A 20,317-nucleotide genomic window follows, 5' to 3' on the forward strand; every position below is an offset into this window, starting at 1 on the left:
CTTGATCCCCACTCCATGCCAAGGAGTCAATTAGTAGTCTCCTAGAGATAGCATGAGTTGTCTCTTAACCTACCAAGGAAATTCCCAAAAATAGTTAGATTCCTTCTTCAACAAAAACCAAGGGATATATGTTACTCAAGAAAATGGTAAGGAGCCAATTAAAGATCTTGCAAGAGTGTTTGCAAGGAGACAAGGATTAAGATATCTCAAATCTCCCCAAAGTGGATATAATGACAATTGGATAAAGAATTGTGAGTCGTCCCCTTGATCTAAATAGTGAAAAGTCCTTTTCCACCACATGATCAATTAAGAAACTTGATCACCAAGCATAACACCTTCCAAGACTTTCACCAAGAAGGCAAGGAAGCCTTTTTTCAAGATTCAAAAAGAGAGATGAACAATTAGCTCAAAAGGGAATTTGGTATCTTCCCCAACAAGCCAAGAGAGTTGGCTATATAAAGAGCCATACCACACCTCTTGCTTCACCTTTTTACCACTTAGAAACTTCTCGGCAAAGAGTAGCAAGGAATGAGAGGAGAGGGAGGAAGCTCTTGAGCTGCCCAACAATTAAGGACTCACCAAAGCAAGGTAATTCTCCCCAACATCCTTTACGTAAATAGCATTCATATAGATTGCAACATAGCAAGCTTTAGATGAGAACTTAGAACCATAGATGCTCAAAATTTGGAAAGATCAGTAGCAAGGATTTTAGAGCAACAAACATAGTTAGCCTCAATTACTTAAGCAAATGACAAATGCCTTGAAGATGATAATTCCAGTGAGCTCTCAAGAATTTAGAAAAACTAGTGGAAGGCTTTCTTTAGCAATCACCTAGCATCAAGTAATAAACTTTCAAGGACTAAGTAAAATAGCTAAGTTAGAAGACTTAGCTTAGTATACGGGGAGCTGTCCGGCGATGGTCGAGCGACGGCGGAGCGCCGGAGAGCTCGACAGAGGCCATCGCGAGGGGCGCTGGGAAACTCCTCTTAACAACCAGAGACCCGCAGCCGACGAGAGGCTCGACGGAGGAGGCGAGCGGCAGGGAGCAGCGATAACGGCAAGGACAGCCGCTGGACGCCAGCTCGACGAAGGCAGTGATGTCGCCGGAGGTGTTCCTGCAGTCACGAGGAAGAGGCAGCTGAGGCAGCGCTGGATTCGACCGCCTCTGATCCGGCAGAGAGATCGGAGGATGGTTACGGAGTCGCCGAGGGAGAGAGAAAACTCGGTGGTGAATGAGAAACGGAGAGAGAGGACCGATGAGAATCACCGGCGATTCGATCGGTGATGGACAGCCAACGGTGGTGGAGCTGGACAGCGAGAAAGAGCTCGACGCTGAGAGAGCTGGGCGGAGATGGAGGGTGCTGGCACGAGTCGCCGGCGACCCTGTGACGCCGGCCGAAGGAGTATTGGCGGCGGAATCGGCGCCGCTGATTTCCTTAATTGGGGATCTCAATTTGAGAAGGTGAAGAGAAAGGAAATTCACGATGGAGAAGAAGGAAAAGGAGTATATTGGGCCAGCCCTATTTTTTGTAATTGGGCCATAGTAATTGGAAGGATATAGTTGGGCCGGAGGAATTAAAAGTATGGGCTGAAGTGTTTTAGTTAAAATTGGGCCACTAAGCAAATTATGAGTTGGGCCATTTTACTAGTGGAGGTTTTGGAGTGAAATTTAACTAAAGAGGCGTGCTGTCCTAAATTAGTAATTGGGCCAAGAATTATTTATGTTGGATTGGAATTTAATTTAAGGACTTGAGTTGGAGCTCAATCAATTATTGTCCGAATAATTTACTAAGTTTCCGAAGATGGAAAATATTGAAGTTGGAGGAACCAATGGGCGGCTTTAAGAAAATTCAAGAAAGGATTTAGAAAGGGATTTTTCATGAATTCGTACCTTACTTACCCAAGTGATTATCTTCGAGAAAATAGAGTTTTTCCTAAAATTAGTAGTGAATAATCAAACCTTATGAAGTAGTGAAGCCCGAAGTAGGATTAAGAAAATCCTATAAGCCGAGACTAAGATATAGGTGTTATCCAATAGGATGCATGCATTGTTTTCTCAAGAGAAATATTTCAAGTACTAATTAGCGTGCTACGCTATTTATTTTTTTCAAAGGATATTTTGCTCGAGGGCAAAGTGAGGCCAACACGAGAGTTGTTATTTGGAGATAAGCGTATCAGGTGGGCTTTCTTTTAATATCCAGCACTATAGTGTGGATATAAAGCAAATACTTTTGAAGTTATGAAAAATCATTTTCTCAAAATGAAGCAGTGATTATTTTAAAGTTGTTGTCATGCCATAAAATGTTTGTTTTGAGGCCTATCTGTTGGGGTAATAGCCCGCGGGTTTTGGCGATGCCAACCCGAGTTTAACGAATTCGGTTCCCAATAGGACCGCAAATCCTGTTCGGAATAACGTGCACGAGAGCCGTGAGCCATCAGCGGTTGGCCGGCGATGTGTCCGCTGAAGGTGGCCACCTTCACGGTACACGATTCTCAGATAAGGCGAGTGATTTGGAAAACTTAGATTGATCAATCGAACTTTTAGCTCACAAAAGAATTAGTATGCTCGGGCCTTTTAAGAAAAACCCCCCGTGTGATACTGTGGATGGATGACAACTATGTATTGTATGTTTTGTTTTCGGCATGTGTCCACTGAGTACTCCTGTACTCAGCCCTGCATGTATTTATAAACGTGCAGATTTAAGCAAAAGGGCGGAGGCGTGCTGATCAGAGTCGATGCTACTTAAGAAAATAAGTGTGGATCTCTCGACGCTTCGTGTCTTCATACGCGAAGTCGTTCTCTGGACTTTTTCCGCTGCAGTTTGTTAAGAGAGAATAGTAAACTCCAACATCGGAACTCTGATTCATTTTGATGAAATGCTATTGTCATTTAAATCCTTGCATTTGAATACTTGGATCCTGTCTTATGATATCGTTTGACTTTTCAATGTGCAAGTTCCATTTCCATTTCTTCCTAATTCCTCTATATCCTTTTACTAGTCGCGATTTACCCGCTTTCGCTATCCTTAGCAAAATGCGGTCGTGACACCCTCTACCCGCACTCGCTCGAACCATGGTCTTATCTCATTAATCAAGTGACAGTTGTCAATCTTTAACTTGCCAATGTGTATCTCGGGATAGATTTTTTGCGCACCATCAATTTCCAAATAATGCCAGTCCAGACATCATATTTTCTGCGCCATTTGATGCATGTTTCAACGTAACTGGAACTCGTACAGGTATGCCAAATTCTAGACAACAAAATTAAAAACAAATAATAGTAAAATATAAATAATAATCTAAAAATACAAATAAAAATACTACTCAGTCTAGTGTACAAATATGCAAGTTGGCCGGTGCGGTGACCATCTTGGAAAGTGGCCACATTAATTACCGATTCACATACGATTCAGATATTGTATCTCTGTTAGAACTTAGATTGCGCAATCAATCTTTACGAATAAAATGCTTTATTGACTCGGGCCTTTTAAATTAAAACTTGGTGTTCACTCAACTGGGATGACAAAACCTTTTTACGAAAAGTTTGTTGGGGTTTGGTGCCCCTTGCACAGCGGAAGACTTTGTACAAAACAAATAAATCAGATAGGATCTATTTGACCGATTATGCGATTAATCAATTCACATGTTAAACAGATAATTGCATGCTAGAACGCAAATAATTCATGCTTAGAAAATATAAATCCTAAACATGATTTCTACGGTTTAGAGTTACCGATTTGATTCTCCAAAGAATCGACGATTGCTCGCGCCTTCTCCACGTGATGATCTTCAATACTAGACCACGGATCTTCTCTCTGGTTCCCGAACTGTATTCTAATATCAGTGTGGGCTGATCTTACTAGAATACTAGGACTTAAATAAAGAAGACAGAAGAAATCATTTTTGGAAAAGGAGTGGAATTCGAAAATTCCTACAGCTGGGAAGCTAAAATTTTCGAAAAATACGAAATAATGAAATTGTGATTCTTCTGTCTCCTTTATTCTCCTATTTATATTAAGTTCTTTATGGGCCCAGACAGGGATCTATGGAAGGTTTTGGATATGGGCTCGCCCAATTAGCTTTTTACTAATTAAATTGAACCCCAATTTAATATAAGCTTATATTGGAATATTACGAGCAGCCACTACAGAAGTAATATTGCACTCCCCATCCAAATCCGAAATTACAAGTAATCCGGGTTTCCATTATTTATATTATTTATTTCCCGCGCTTAAGATATAAATGTCCATTAATTAATTAATGTCTACTATGAACTTAATTAATTAACATCTTATTAATTCCAAGAGTGGACTTAGCAAGAAACACTTATTTATTATTCATAGAGTAATAAAACTCCAACTGGCCAGTTTTCCGAATAATAAAACCTTGTTCGAGCTCCTCTTGAGGACATTATCAAACGAGACTCACCTTGTGCGCGATTCAACATAATAGCAATCCTAGCACCGCTAGATATTAATCACCACTACCCAATATATCAGGATTATTGGGTTGCGAAAAACCCGCACCATTTGATAAGTCAAAGTAGTGCATAATCAATACCGTATGCTCAATGCTAACGTATGTAGATTAAGAAATAGTTATTTATCAAGACCTAGTCTTTCAGTAGATAGCATAAAGACACGTCTTGCTGTTAGATCCATTCAGTGCTATACCACACCAACGTCATCTTATTTCAGTAAGGCTTAGAAATAATCGGACTGACATTGCAACCTTTCACGATAGGTAGTCTAAGCCTATCTGGGTTGTGAAATTCTTCTTTTTCTTTTGCAAAGCATTGCATAGAACCGACTGTGTTACCTTAAAGTGGACGACGCCCACAACCAGTCTACTAAGCAAAAGACTTAGACTTTGTTTGCTTCTTATACATTCAAATATTTATAAAACATCTTCTAAATGCACAAGCAAACACAATGTAATAATATATTGATTCTATTCGTGCGAAACTGCTCGAATAATACTGAATCGGGTTAAAAGTGGATTATAGAGTTTTACGTATACAAGCAAGATTCTTTTCGAGCGAAACTTGCTCGAAACATGCTTTTCAGTATACCAAACCTAACAAAGTTATACTCCCTCCGTCCACCATTAGTGAGTCATTTCCATTAAAAGTAAAAAATCTCCTCACTTACTTTTTTTTCCACCTACTTTATTCTTTTCACTCCTCTGTTTTTCCCTCTCTCTCATACTTTACTATCTCCACGTTAACTCTTTAAATACCAATTACTTAAATCTTGTGAGTGGGACGGGAAGAGTAATAAATAGTTAAAGTGGAAGAGAGTAATGTAAGAGAGAGAATAATGTAGAGAAGAGTATTATCTTATTCTTCCTCTTACTTACTCTCTCTCCACTCTAACTATCATTTTTTAAAACATGTGCAAAAAAAGAAACGACTCAATTACCTTGGGACAGAGGGAGTATATACTTTTGGCACGTGGCACTGAGTATACCAAGTACTCCGATTGCATGTTTAATTTCAAAATATGCAGGTTGAACGTGGACGAAAATGAGTGGTGTTGAGTAGAAACGGTGAGTAATTAGCTAAAATGAATGTCCAATGTATCATGTTTTTTCTATTAAGATTATTATTTATATATTATTATTTGTTTTTAATTTTGTTGTCTAGATTTTGGCATACATGTAGGAGTTCTAGTTACGCTGGTTAGGGCTGCGTAAATCTACCGAAAAAACGGTATATCGATCGTATCGTATTAAAAAATATCGAATTTTCGGTATACCAAAACTTTTGGTACGATACAATACTGTATTGAAAGTTTTCGGTATGATAACGATATGAATTTTCTTATACCGCGATATACCGTTTTATATCGAATATACGGTATATATATAGATATTATCGGTATATACCGAAATATATCGAAAATCAATACGTATTGAATTATCGATACATATCGTTTATACCGTTTATACTGATGATGATAATAATAATAATAATAATAATATAATTTATTTTTTTAAGATTAAAAGTTTAAATCATAAATATATCCATATAACTTAATTATATATATTTTGATTATGAAGATGTAGACAATGTTTATTTAATTATGTTAGTATTAATTTTGGTTTTATTTTTCAGTTTTGAAATTATATTTTTTGGTATAAAGGTATTCGAAATGGTATAAAATTTCGGTATATCGTACAAAATATCGATATACCGTACAGAACGGTATCCCGAAGTTCGGTACGATATACCAAAATTTTGAAACGGTAACGGTATAGTTTTTTTCCATACCGAAATTTCGGTATACCGAAACTTTCGAAACAATAACGATATGAAATTCTTTCATATCGATATTTTCGGTATGATAACAAAACAAAATTTTTGATACGGTATATCGTATCGACCCAGCCCTACGCTGGTACAGGCGTCAAATTGCACAGAAAACGGACTGGCATTTTTTGGAAAATCGGTTGGTTGGTCGGTACATGTAAGATATCGTGTATTATTAAAATCAGTTGGTTGGTCTAAATCAAGCATTATTCTGATTAGGGGTGGGTAAATGGTTTTCGGTTAATCGGTTAACCGAGAACCGAACCGGAACCGGTCGGTTATCGGTACCGGTTATACATTTTTGCTTTAAGTCGGTTATCGGTTATAACCGACGGTTATCGACCATAACCGACGGTTATCGGTCGATAACCATCGGTTATAACCGATAACCGGATTAAATTCAATTTTAATTTCAATTATATGTTTATCTAATACTAGAAGAAATTATAATTTACTTTCAAACTTTGTCACAATGGAAGAAATTGTGGCCAGTTTTCCGAATAATAAAACCTTGTTCGAGCTCCTCTTGAGGACATTATCAAACGAGACTCACCTCATGCGCGATTCAACATAATAGCAATCCTAGCATCGCTAGATATTAATCACCACTACCCAATATATCAGGATTATTGGGTTGCGAAAAACCCGCACCATTTGATAAGTCAAAGTAGTGCATAATCAATACCGTATGCTCAATGCTAACGTATGTAGATTAAGAAATAGTTATTTATCAAGACCTAATCTTTCAGTAGATAGCATAAAGACACGTCTTGCTGTTAGATCCATTCAGTGCTATACTACACCAACGTCATCTTATTTCAGTAAGGCTTAGAAATAATCGGACTGACATTGCAACCTTTCACGATAGGTAGTCTAAGTCTATCTGGGTTGTGAAATTCTTCTTTTTCTTTTGCAAAGCATTGCATAGAACCGACTGTGTTACCTTAAAGTGGACGACGCCCACAACCAGTCTACTAAGCAAAAGACTTAGACTTTGTTTGCTTCTTATACATTCAAATGTTTATAAAACATCTTCTAAATGCACAAGCAAACACAATGTAATAATATATTGATTCTATTCGTGCGAAACTGCTCGAATAATACTGAATCGGGTTAAAAGTGGATTATAGAGTTTTACGTATACAAGCAAGATTCTGTTCGAGCGAAACTTGCTCGAAACATGCTTTTCAGTATACCAAACCTAACAATCTCCCACTTATAATCAAAACATGTTTTCGAGTATACCCACTGCCAAAAACTCTCCCACTTATACACAAAGCAGGTATTGGTACTAGATATATCGAACCACCATTCATTTCACATCATGTTTGAACATGATGCCACAAAGGCATTTTGTGTGAAAAATCTGCTTGGTTGTTCTCTGATCATATCTTTTCCACCATAATGTCTTTGTTGCGTACTTGATCTTTAATTAATTTCATCTCTCTATGTGATTGCTTAGCTTTATTAGCTCGTGTGTCCCTTGAATTAGCCTTCACTAGAGTAATCACAACCAAACGTAATACTCATAGGCATACTCAAACTTACGATTAAAGCTATTAGGAAGATACTCCTAAGGTGAACACATTTTCAGAGGATAACTTACTCGATCACTGATTAGTCATAAAACTAAGTCAGTGTAACCCCAAGGACATTACATGAATGACTGGTAAACTAGAATATAGCAATTAGTCTTTCTCAAGCACTATGGTATACTCTTTACCTCAGTCAAAGTCCTTTGCCATGGTTAATATGATATATACTCGTCATGCATAAGCACAACTAATATCAAACTTAGTACACATTATAGCATACATGAGACAACTATCTCCAAAACTAGTCTCATAATTCTTGATCTCACTAAGCGTCAAACGATACTTGACTAGAGACAAGACAATTCCATCTTGAAAGGTATAAACCTTTTCATGGAATTTCTAATGCTAAAATGTTCCAAGCAATGTGTAGATATAGGATTCCTAAGAGAATCTCAACATTCTTTCTAGCAATCTTAAAAAGACTTAGATGCTAAGAATGCAATTAGTTTCTCTTAAATCCTTTATCTTAAACTGGGCAGACAACCAGTTTCCTACGCCAGATGCCAATCTTAGTTGTTTGCAACTTTTGTAGATTTCATCATCGTAGAGTACCAATAATACCATATGTAATGCACTTTCAACTTCCTTGTGCTTATAGCACTGATAAGGACACAAGTCAAATTCCAAATATTTGACATTGTTGATAAAACACATGTACTCTGATTTAGATGCTTGCCTAAGACCACGAAGGTCTATATTAGCTTCCAATCATGCGTTTCTTGCCCTTAATTACATATCCATTAGAATGTTCTAGTAGATGATTTCCTCAAGACTTCTATTTATAGAAGGCTGTCTTGACAATCATAATACATACATTCTAATTTATGTAAGTTCTAATAGACAATATGATCGAATAAATCCTGGCACAACGATAGCGAGAAGATAATTCTCTTTGGGCATAACCCATTGTCATTGTCTAGCCATTTGAGATCCCACTGATACTTGCAAAGATACTTGCTCCCACTGACTGACACAGCCTGTAGGTAGTATTGCAATTCTTGTAAAATATGTTGTCTATCATAGATTGTAATATGGAATCTATCACCTTTCAAAGATGATTATCCAAATTAACCAATACTACATTGTAGTTAAAGGGATTATATTCAAGTTAATCTAAGACTGAGTCTTACGACACTCTTAGACCCATGAACTTGTTGTGTTCCAGTGGAACGCTCCCACTACGACATGGTTCTTACAATCTTAGGTACTGAAGTTGATTTTATTAGTGCAAAAGTTTCTAATGGTATGACTTCTTGGTAATGTGGAAAATCTGATATCTCTCTCTCTTTATTTTGAGAGTTATCACGTTGTTAGGCTTATAGTTCATCTCATGATCTTCATACAAGAATTATATCTTTGAAGATTACAAAACCTATAACCATCATTTGGGACAAACTTTAAAACATGCCTCAGTACACAACTCCAATTTCTTGGACACTTTTCCAACATGTGTTGGAACAACATTACACCTTGAGATGTGCTAGACTAGAGACACTCTAGTCCACAACTCGTGTTTTGTAGAAGATACTGATGTTGGTAGTTTCTTTAATGTTTATCCCATCAATGATAAGATTTTAATGAGTACAACTCATCACTTAATCAAACTTGTCTTAGAAAGACTTCGATTTCTTCTTACATAACTATCCCATTCATTAGATGAATGCTTGGATTCGTTAATGGAGATTAGACTCCCACTACTGATCATAACCCTTTGCTCGTCTCCTTATGGTGCAAACCATTTAGACTTGCTAGTCTTTCTATGTTGCACTTCTATAAGTATTCTGAATCTCTTGAAAAATCAAATGATTCTAACTCATAGTGCATCAAATAAACTTTCTCAACTCTCAAGCTATTTAACGAAATGTTAAAATCTTGATAGTCTAGATCAGTTCGAACAATTTCTAAGTATTTTCTTGGCCTTAAGGCTAAGAGCCATAAATACTTTATCATTCAATGATTAAGAAGTTGATGTGTTGTTGAATACCCAACCTTGTCGCACTTATATTATTTTAATACTATGATGCCTTAAGCATCAACCATAAAACAATAGTTGAGCATTAATAGCTCCCACTGCAACAAAAACCTAACTGGATCAAGATCTCTTGCTTAGAAGTTGCATTGTCATGTAAGTCATTGTCCTTCTATAATATAGATCAATCCAACTCACAAAGCATCTTTTCTCGCTTTAAACAAACTTTGATGACAATTCAGGCTGTCCCATTTCCATATCTAGTCTTTTGTTCAAATGAACTAGGACTTAAGAAAAATGCAGCCTTTATGAATTCGCCATCCATCATGTTACTTTCCTCTAACAGTAATATAACGACTATTAGTCTGAAGATTTTCTACTTTTCAGTTAAACCTTCTTGTAGTCAATTCTTATTACTTTAGGCGATGACTTGTGTGTCAGAAACTATTTGAGTGATCAAAAGATCCTCAAAACATTCTGTCACTATATGATATTCCAATCGAATCATCTTGACAGATTCTATTGATATCCATCTTTCATCGTCATTAACCAAGACTTGTCGTGCTACTTAAAGGAAAGTAGCTTGACCTTATTCCTCAAAGAACTTGTCAAGTACATGCATAATGCATTCTCGAACATTCTTCGTGGAATTATGTCGAGGAATTGGAGGACATGAATCATTGAGTATAAACTCCAAGCTTTCAGCGATGAGAATCTTATCCATTTTCGTTTCCAGTCTACTTAATTTAGGCATTCGAGTTTACTTTCTTTAAGGATCACAGACAAATATTAAATGACATAATGAAGATTTGGCAAATAAACTTATTATCACATACTCATGCTCAATACATAATCGCAAATAACCACAAAACAATTATGTATCTTGCAACTGTAAAATTAAAATTTTGTACCCTCAAGCAGAGGTCAATACTCATTAAAATTTTAGCATTTTTACTGGTCACAACACCGACGAATAGTCCAGAGACCGCAGCACGGCATGACCGCCAAATGTTGACTAAGCTCGACCATCAGATTTAGCATTACAGAATCTTGTTTCTACAACACACTCCCATAACAATGCTCATGTGCTGATAACAAAACCAAGCTATCTCATAAATTCTGTTTGAACTTCTGAAACTTGTAATTTCTTAGGATTATTGTCCCCACAGCATGGGTGGTGATAATATTAGAAACTACTTTCTAGTTCATACTATTTATATTTGAGAAGTCTGCCCTTATGAACTTGCTATTTCTTAGGATTATTGTCCCCACAGCATGGGTGGCGATAATATTAGAAACTAGCTTCATAAATTTGCAAACCAACCGATGGAGACCGTATACAACGCACTTGTTGTAATCATCACTTAGATATTTTTATATGGTTTTTGCATAATTATCACATAAGCAGATAAAGCAGATAATCCACTTAAAATAGATAAACACCAAATAAACAGATAAATCCATTTAATGCATGGCATTTAAACACACCGGATAATTATCGAAAATCATTTAATTTAGTCAAGGGAGAAACAATTAAATAATTAAGTTTTATCTTGGATAATAATTGTCCAAATTCATTTAAGATTTATCAAGATAGAGTCAACTATCTAAATCCACTTAGGATTATTCTAGATTTTATTTCGATAAAATTAAATCCTACAATTCAAGATAACATTGATTTATGATTATCATTATTTAAATCGTACTAGGATATTACTAGATAGAAATAAATCCATCATAATCCATAAGATAAAAATAAAATCCCATCAACCAAGATTTTTATAAATCTTAATTCTATTTGGAATAGACATCTAAAATATATCAAATATTACTTAGGATTTCTTAGATAAATGAATTTATCTAAATCCAATTAAATAAGGATTTTCTTATATATCATTAACATCCGAATCTATCTAGGACATAAATCCAAAAGATAAGGATAACTTGATTTAATACTTATTTTAATCCATCTAAGATTTGTCTTAATAGAATTAAATCTATTCAAATCCATAGGATAAAATAAATTAATATAAATGTTTATCCTAATTCATCTAGGATTTATCTTGGATTAAATCCATATAAATCCATAGAATACGATAATATTATATTATAATTATTCAAATCCATTCAAGATTTATTCTAGGAACAAATCCATATAAATCTATAAGATAAGAGTAAAATATTATATTATCACTATCCAAATCCATCTAGAATTTATCTATGAATAAATTCATATAAACTCATAGAATAAGAATAAAATAATATTATTATTATCTAAATCCAACTAAGATTTGTCTAGGAATATATCCATACAAATCCATAGAATATAGATAAAAATTAGATTGTCCTTATCCAAATTTAGCTAGGATTCATCTAGGAATTAAATCCCTACAAATCCATAAAATAAGAATAAATTCTATAATTAATCCATGATTTAATATAAAATCAAATCTTATATAATATATAAAATCCACTAGATATATTCAAATCTTATTTCCAAATTAAACTTGAATTATTTCCAAAATTGAATCCAAAGATATGGAAATCCTAATCCATTTTGGAAAGCGAAGTCACGAGACGAGACAATGCGACGTCGCGCGGGTTCCACCCGCACGAGCGTCGCGCATAGGACGAAAACCCTAATTTCATCCGTTGATGGGGCTGCTCACGGAGGGACATAGCTGCTGCCCGATGTCGATGCTGCTGTGTCGTCTCCGACACTGCTGCTGCATCATCATCGCTGCAATGTGTCGCCTCCGACACCCCGCTAGGCACCGCAGCTACGGTGTAGTCGCTGCCTCTGCACCGCCGGACTCCCACTGCTTCTGCCGTGTCTCCTCCGGCACTGCTGCTGCTGCGTCGTCGCTGCTGCGACGTCGCCTTTGCAGCGGCTGCTGCCCGGTGCATGCAGAGCTCCCACTGGTTTAGCGTAGTCCATCTCGAGTCCGGGAAATTGCCCACGAAGGGCTTCCACTCGAAAACCTACCGCTGCTGCTACAAGTTGCAGCCTTCGAATCGAGAGATTGCAGCGTGATTCGAATTCCATTTAATCATTCCAATCCAATTTGAATAGAAAACAAATCCGATACAGTCCACGTGATTATTATTACTAGAAAGACTTTCTTTTAATTAATTCAAATCAAAAGAACTAGTAATGAAACAAAATTACAAACATATTTATACAAACTCACGTGAATTTGATAAAGTTGCAGCTATGTAATTTTCTGTATACATTCAAGCAATTCACATAACATGAAATTAATCCACATAATCAGAGCCAAAAATTGGCTCTGATACCAATTGTTGGGGTTTGGTGCCCCTTGCACAGCGGAAGACTTTGTACAAAACAAATAAATCAGATAGGATCTATTTAACCGATTATGCGATTAATCAATTCACATGTTAAACAGATAATTGCATGCTAGAACGCAAATAATTCATGCTTAGAAAATATAAATCCTAAACATGATTTCTACGGTTTAGAGTTACCGATTTGATTCTCCAAATAATCGACGATTGCTCGCGCCTTCTCCACGTGATGATCTTCAATACTAGACCACGGATCTTCTCTCTGGTACCGGTTATACATTTTTGCTTTAAGTCGGTTATCGGTTATAACCGACGGTTATCGGTCGATAACCATCGGTTATAACCGACAACCGAATTAAATTCAATTTTAATTTCAATTATATGTTTATCTAATACTAGAAGAAATTATAATTTACTTTCAAACTTTGTCACAATGGAAGAAATTGTGGCCAGTTTTCCGAATAATAAAACCTTGTTCGAGCTCCTCTTGAGGACATTATCAAACGAGACTCACCTCGTGCGCGATTCAACATAATAGCAATCCTAGCACCGCTAGATATTAATCACCACTACCCAATATATCAGGATTATTGGGTTGCGAAAAACCCGCACCATTTGATAAGTCAAAGTAGTGCATAATCAATACCGTATGCTCAATGCTAGCGTATGTAGATTAAGAAATAGTTATTTATCAAGACCTAATCTTTCAGTAGATAGCATAAAGACACGTCTTGCTGTTAGATCCATTCAGTGCTATACCACACCAACGTCATCTTATTTCAGTAAGGCTTAGAAATAATCGAACTGACATTGCAACCTTTCACGATAGGTAGTCTAAGTCTATCTGGATTGTGAAATTCTTCTTTTTCTTTTGCAAAGCATTGCATAGAACCGACTGTGTTACCTTAAAGTGGACGACGCCCACAACCAGTCTACTAAGCAAAAGACTTAGACTTTGTTTGCTTCTTATACATTCAAATGTTTATAAAACATCTTCTAAATGCACAAGCAAACACAATGTAATAATATATTGATTCTATTCGTGCGAAACTGCTCGAATAATACTGAATCGGGTTAAAAGTGGATTATAGAGTTTTACGTATACAAGCAAGATTCTTTTCGAGCGAAACTTGCTCGAAACATGCTTTTCAGTATACCAAACCTAACAAAGTTATACTCCCTCCGTCCACCATTAGTGAGTCATTTCCATTAAAAGTAAAAAATCTCCTCACTTACTTTTTTTTCCACCTACTTTATTCTTTTCACTCCTCTGTTTTTCCCTCTCTCTCATACTTTACTATCTCCACTTTAACTCTTTAAATACCAATTACTTAAATCTTGTGAGTGGGACGGGAAGAGTAATAAATAGTTAAAGTGGAAGAGAGTAATGTAAGAGAGAGAATAATGTAGAGAAGAGTATTATCTTATTCTTCCTCTTACTTACTCTCTCTCCACTCTAACTATCATTTTTTAAAACAGGTGCAAAAAAAGAAACGACTCAATTACCTTGGGACAGAGGGAGTATATACTTTTGGCACGTGGCACTGAGTATACCAAGTACTCCGATTGCATGTTTAATTTCAAAATATGCAGGTTGAACGTGGACGAAAATGAGTGGTGTTGAGTAGAAACGGTGAGTAATTAGCTAAAATGAATGTCCAATGTATCATGTTTTTTTATTAAGATTATTATTTATATATTATTATTTGTTTTTAATTTTGTTGTCTAGATTTTGACATACATGTAGGAGTTCTAGTTACGCTGGTTAGGGCTGGGTAAATCTACCGAAAAACGGTATATCGATCGTATCGTATTAAAAAATATCGAAAAATATCGAATTTTCGGTATACCAAAACTTTTGGTACGATACAATACTGTATTGAAAGTTTTCGGTATGATAACGATATGAATTTTCTTATACCGCGATATACCGTTTTATATCGAATATACGGTATATATATAGATATTATCGGTATATACCGAAATATATCGAAAATTAATACGTATTGAATTATCGATATATATCGTTTATACCGTTTATACTGATGATAATAATAATAATAATAATAATATAATTTATTTTTTTAAGATTAAAAGTTTAAATCATAAATATATCCATATAACTTAATTATATATATTTTGATTATGAAGATGTAGACAATGTTTATTTAATTATGTTAGTATTAATTTTGGTTTTATTTTTCAGTTTTGAAATTATATTTTTTGGTATAAAGGTATTCGAAATGGTATAAAATTTCGGTCTATCGTACGAAATATCGATATACCGTACAGAACGGTATCCCGAAGTTCGGTACGATATACCGAAATTTTGAAACGGTAACGGTATAGTTTTTTTCCATACCGAAATTTCGGTATACCGAAACTTTCGAAACAATAACGATATGAAATTCTTTCATATCGATATTTTCGGTATGATAACAAAACAAAATTTTTGATACGGTATATCGTATCGACCCAGCCCTACGCTGGTACAGGCGTCAAATTGCACAGAAAACGGACTGGCATTTTTTGGAAAATCGGTTGGTTGGTCGGTACTTGTAAGATATCGTGTATTATTAAAATCAGTTGGTTGGTCTAAATCAAGCATTATTCTGATTAGGGGTGGGTAAACGGTTTTCGGTTAATCGGTTAACCGAGAATCGAACCGGAACCGGTCGGTTATCGGTACCGGTTATACATTTTTGCTTTAAGTCGGTTATCGGTTATAACCGACGGTTATCGGTCGATAACCATCGGTTATAACCGATAACCGAATTAAATTCAATTTTAATTTCAATTATATGTTTATCTAATACTAGAAGAAATTATAATTTACTTTCAAACTTTGTCACAATGGAAGAAATTGTAATTTATATCTAAATTTTGTAAAAGTCTTGTATTGCAATGTCAAAAAAGTCCATTTTAATTTGTGTCACTATCAATTATAGTATTATACTTATAAATTTATATCTCAAAGTCAATAAAGTTCTTAAGCATTACTATGTTAAATATAGAATAACCCTTCACTTATTATTGGGGAAAAGTTTTAAAATTATAGATCATGTAAAGTTTAAGTCTTTTAAAGTGCCTAAAAAATTTATGTATTACTTGTAAATAGGAGTATAATAATAATAATAATAATAATAATAATAATAATAATAATAATAATAATAATAATAATAATAATAATAATAATAAAAAGTAGATGAAAAGTTAAAAGTTAAAACCATAAACAATTTTAATTTCAATTATATGTTTAATTAATAATAAAAGAAATTGTAATTTACTTTTAAACTTTGTCACAATATAAGAATTTGTAATTTACTTCCAAATTTTGTCAAAGTCTCATATTGCAAATTTAGAATGTCAAAAAATCTATTTTAATTTGTGTACTATCAGTTAGTTATACTTATAATATCTCAAATTCAATAAGGTTTCTAAATATATTTTTAAAAATAAGATCTCTCAAAGTTAACAAGTGCTTAAGCAATACTACTATTTTAAAAATAAGATAACCTTTCACTTTTTATTAGAGGAAGGTTTTCAAATTTTAGATCATTTAAAGTTTAAGTCTATTAAAGAGCCTAAACAATATATGTATTGCTTGTAAATAGGTTTATAATAATAATAATAATAATAATAATAATAATAATAATAATAATAATAATAAAAAAGTAGATAACAAGTTAAAAGTTAAAACCATAAACAATTTTAATTTTTATTATATTTTTAATTAATAATAGAAGAAATTGTTATTTACTTTAAAATTTTGTCACAATAGAAGAAATTGTAATTTACTTACAAATTTTATTAAAGTCTCATAAGTCATATTGCAATGTTAAAAAAAGTCAATTTTAATTTGTGCCACTATCAAATATCTCAAAGTCAAGTGTGTCTAAACATTATTTTAAACATAAGATCTCTTAAAGTTAATAAAGTGCTTAAAAACTAGTATGTTAAAACTAGTATAAACCAATTCGGTTAGTTCGGTTATAACCGATAACCGACCGATTCTAATCGAGTTAGTTAATTAAGTAACCGAACCGAAGTTCAGGTCGGTTCCGGTTAGTTTTTTGATGGAATTTTGGGGTCGGTTAACCGACATGTCGGTTCGGTTAACCGAACCGACCGAATACCCACCCCTAGTTCTGATCCATCGGCGACCATGGCAGCGTTTTACCCTTGCCTCTCCTTCAATATGTATACCACTACTCATTCATTTACCATATTTCCTCTCTTCTTCTGGTTTAAGGGTGTTAGCAATGACATTTATATCTGATTTTAATCTTGTAATGTTTCTTGCAGTTTACTCAGTCAGAGACACTGTGATGATGTACGTGGAGTATAAGACGTTTGATGATAAAACAGATTACGGCTATGATCGGGTGACAACTCCTGCCCCACCCAGTGACCCAGAGAATGCTCTCATTTTTTAGGTGTTATTGACTGGGAAGGAGCTAGTTCTCCGCCGGATCTCCGGCGTCGACCATTGTCATGTTAAATCTGCAACAAGCCAACAATTGGTTTGTTTCATGTGAGCGTTCTTGATGAAATGCATGCTGTGCTAATACAACGTGTTTTCCCTTCTAATGGATTCCATATTTGCGCGATAGTATGTATCTAAGCTTCTCATATTCTCTCAGTATCCATTAAACAGATAGCCATTGATCCACAAAGTTGGAAAATGCAAGAAAAAAGATAGTACAAGATTTTGATGGGAATTTATTAAAGATTCAAGAAAATGATAATTTAGTTACCTTTAGTCCAAGGCAGATTGCACCAGGGATTACCTGGCTTTTCAAGTCATTCACATTTGGGAAAGCCTCTTTCAGCAGCATTCTCATCACATCTCTGTTCATAATAAGATGGAACCAAAACTTCTTTATGCAGACTTCTTTTATGTGGTAGGCTCAACGAACAAATAGTCGCCAGAACATACAAAGAGATATACACACCATAGAATTTATTTTCCAATAATCCAACTGAATGTACAAAGGATTTTTTTGATAGTATATATATGTTCATAGGACATCGATTAATCATACAGTGGCCTAGCTCTATATCCATGATACCATGAATTTCTTCATCATAGATCTCATTTACAGACAAAGAAGTTGATTGCCAATTTTGCCCCTAATTTCCCAACAACTTCGAAAACACAACAGCTTGAAGAATCAACGGATCTTCCATGAATGGAAGAATTAAAGGGTAGCAATTTATACACTTATGTCAATCTGGTTAATTCCTCATCTTCAAGCAAATTCTGTTGCAGCTCCATTTTGGTGAAAGATTAAAGCACGTCGACTTCTTCAACTTATCAAGTAGCAATCAACTTCCTTGTCAGCAGTTTGTGCTGTAAAGCTTAAATCCTCGTTGTCATACAATGCTAATAAACAAGATGTTAGAGGGTCTTGGTCGACCTCTACTTCTCTTGATCGGCATGTGAACTGGCAAACGAATTCCTCCAAAGCTTCTTTCATCCACACTGCAGCACAAGCTTGCCGAGCTTCATTAACAGTCATCTGCAAGAAAATGATACGACACACATCAGAACTAGGACCATATAACAACCATCATGTTCGTAAAAGTTTGCACATTAATGTAGGTGTTGTTTACTAGTATGAGTTATAGGTTAGATTCATAACAGCATTCATATTATCAAGTTGAGCTAATCCTCAAAGTAAATGTCTCCATGGGGTATATAGAGAGTCAAGGAGCTTGAGGGCATACCCAAACTCGATGACGAAGGTTTTTCTCTGGCCATACTTCCAATTCCTCGGTGACATACAATGGGAACATGGATCCCTCATGAAACTTCTCTTGGCTTTTGCTTTTGAAAATCCATTCACCCAATTTTTCCTGCGGTAAATGGAAAATAAAGAGCTTTAGTGATGAATCCAGAATTGTAGTAATATACATATTTATCCTATCGATTTTAGCCTGCAACTTACCCCTAGAAGGCCAACTACACCGGCTTCCTCTAAGGTCTCTCGTGAAGCTGCCAATTCGATATCTTCATCGAGTTCCCATCCACCCTGATGAAATCAATTGCAAATCAACCAATGTTTAGACCAATGATCAAAACGAAATATTTTCATGTCATAATTTGGTTTTTCATATAAGGAATTTTTACCTTAGGGAACATAAGTCTTGTACTCTTCTGAGAGCTGATCAAAAGAATCTCCAAGTCATCGAGTGTGATATCATCGACCAGCTGTGCTTTGTTGGTGTCTCTGATTCTATATGGAACACATCTGCATAAATTTGCAGAAGCGGGAAGAAATATTAGGCAGAATTCCAGAAATAGAATATTTTCAAGAAAATAAATGCCACAGGGGAAATTCAACAAACAGTTGGCGAACAAGACAGAAATATCAGACGAGAAATTGAGAAGAAACTGAGAATGAAAGAGGATATAAGAAACATACCCAACAACCTGACGAAATCCCTTATTATAGCGCTGCAAATGCCTCCCGGTGCGAGACGGCAAAGCAACTAGCTTCATGATTTGCATGATAAACAAACAAACGAAATCGGAAAAGGAAAAAGGAATTGTTTGATGAAAAAAATGAATCTTTTTTCCCCGGGAGAAAAGAAACTCCCTCCAAAGAAATCAAAAGACTCAGTAAGTAAAAGAAGGGTAAAATTCGGTTAAAAACAGTTGCGGTTAGCTCCACAAAAATCGGCAATGGCGAAAATCTGCATCTCTTATATAGTCCTCTATGATGATTTAGTATGCCCAAGAATTAAAATTTGCAAATTGGTAACGGAGTGTTGGAATTGGTGAGAATTGAGAAATAATAAGATCTAATTTATCCTTGTCGGGAAACGACAAATGGGGGGCAATAATTGAAGTTTTTGAGGATAACTCAAATGGTTCATCCACTGATTATATACACCTTTTGATGGAAGGTGGGCTCAGATCCTGAATTTGATAGTAAAATTTAATCTGAATTTGATTATTGCAAGAATGCATGCTGGATAAATTTATTTTGTTGTAAATGGGTTTTCAAAATAGATTCTAAAACATACTCCCTCCGTTCCATAGAAGATGTCACACTTAAAAAATGGTACGAGATTTTAGGAGATGTTATTTTAAGATTTTAGGAGATGTTATTTTATGTGTTAAATGGT

General features: G+C 35.1%; 1 protein-coding gene and 1 long non-coding RNA gene across 2 annotated transcripts; one reads left to right on the forward strand and one right to left on the reverse strand.

Annotated features, from left to right (window-relative positions):
- The first annotated feature begins 465 nt into the window (after window positions 1-465).
- Window positions 466-17,939, forward strand: LOC125193720 (uncharacterized). Its single transcript, XR_016128739.1, has 3 exons — window positions 466-588; window positions 2,114-2,178; window positions 17,489-17,939. It is a non-coding gene; the product is annotated as an uncharacterized LOC125193720 (long non-coding RNA).
- Window positions 17,940-18,131: 192 nt separating this feature from the next.
- LOC125193718 (nudix hydrolase 18, mitochondrial-like) lies at window positions 18,132-20,036 on the reverse strand. Its single transcript, XM_048091585.2, has 5 exons — window positions 19,612-20,036; window positions 19,317-19,437; window positions 19,135-19,218; window positions 18,914-19,042; window positions 18,132-18,705 (listed from the first exon to the last, which is right to left on the reverse strand). Exons 1-5 carry the CDS (start codon window positions 19,695-19,697, stop codon window positions 18,493-18,495), a joined length of 633 nt encoding a protein of 210 aa, XP_047947542.1. The 5' UTR covers window positions 19,698-20,036; the 3' UTR covers window positions 18,132-18,492.
- Window positions 20,037-20,317: the final 281 nt, after the last annotated feature.

Source organism: Salvia hispanica, chromosome 4, assembly GCF_029641045.1.
Source record: "Salvia hispanica isolate PSC_SH4W2 chromosome 4, Shi_PSC_v1, whole genome shotgun sequence".
In the NCBI taxonomy this organism is placed as follows: domain Eukaryota; kingdom Viridiplantae; phylum Streptophyta; class Magnoliopsida; order Lamiales; family Lamiaceae; genus Salvia; species Salvia hispanica.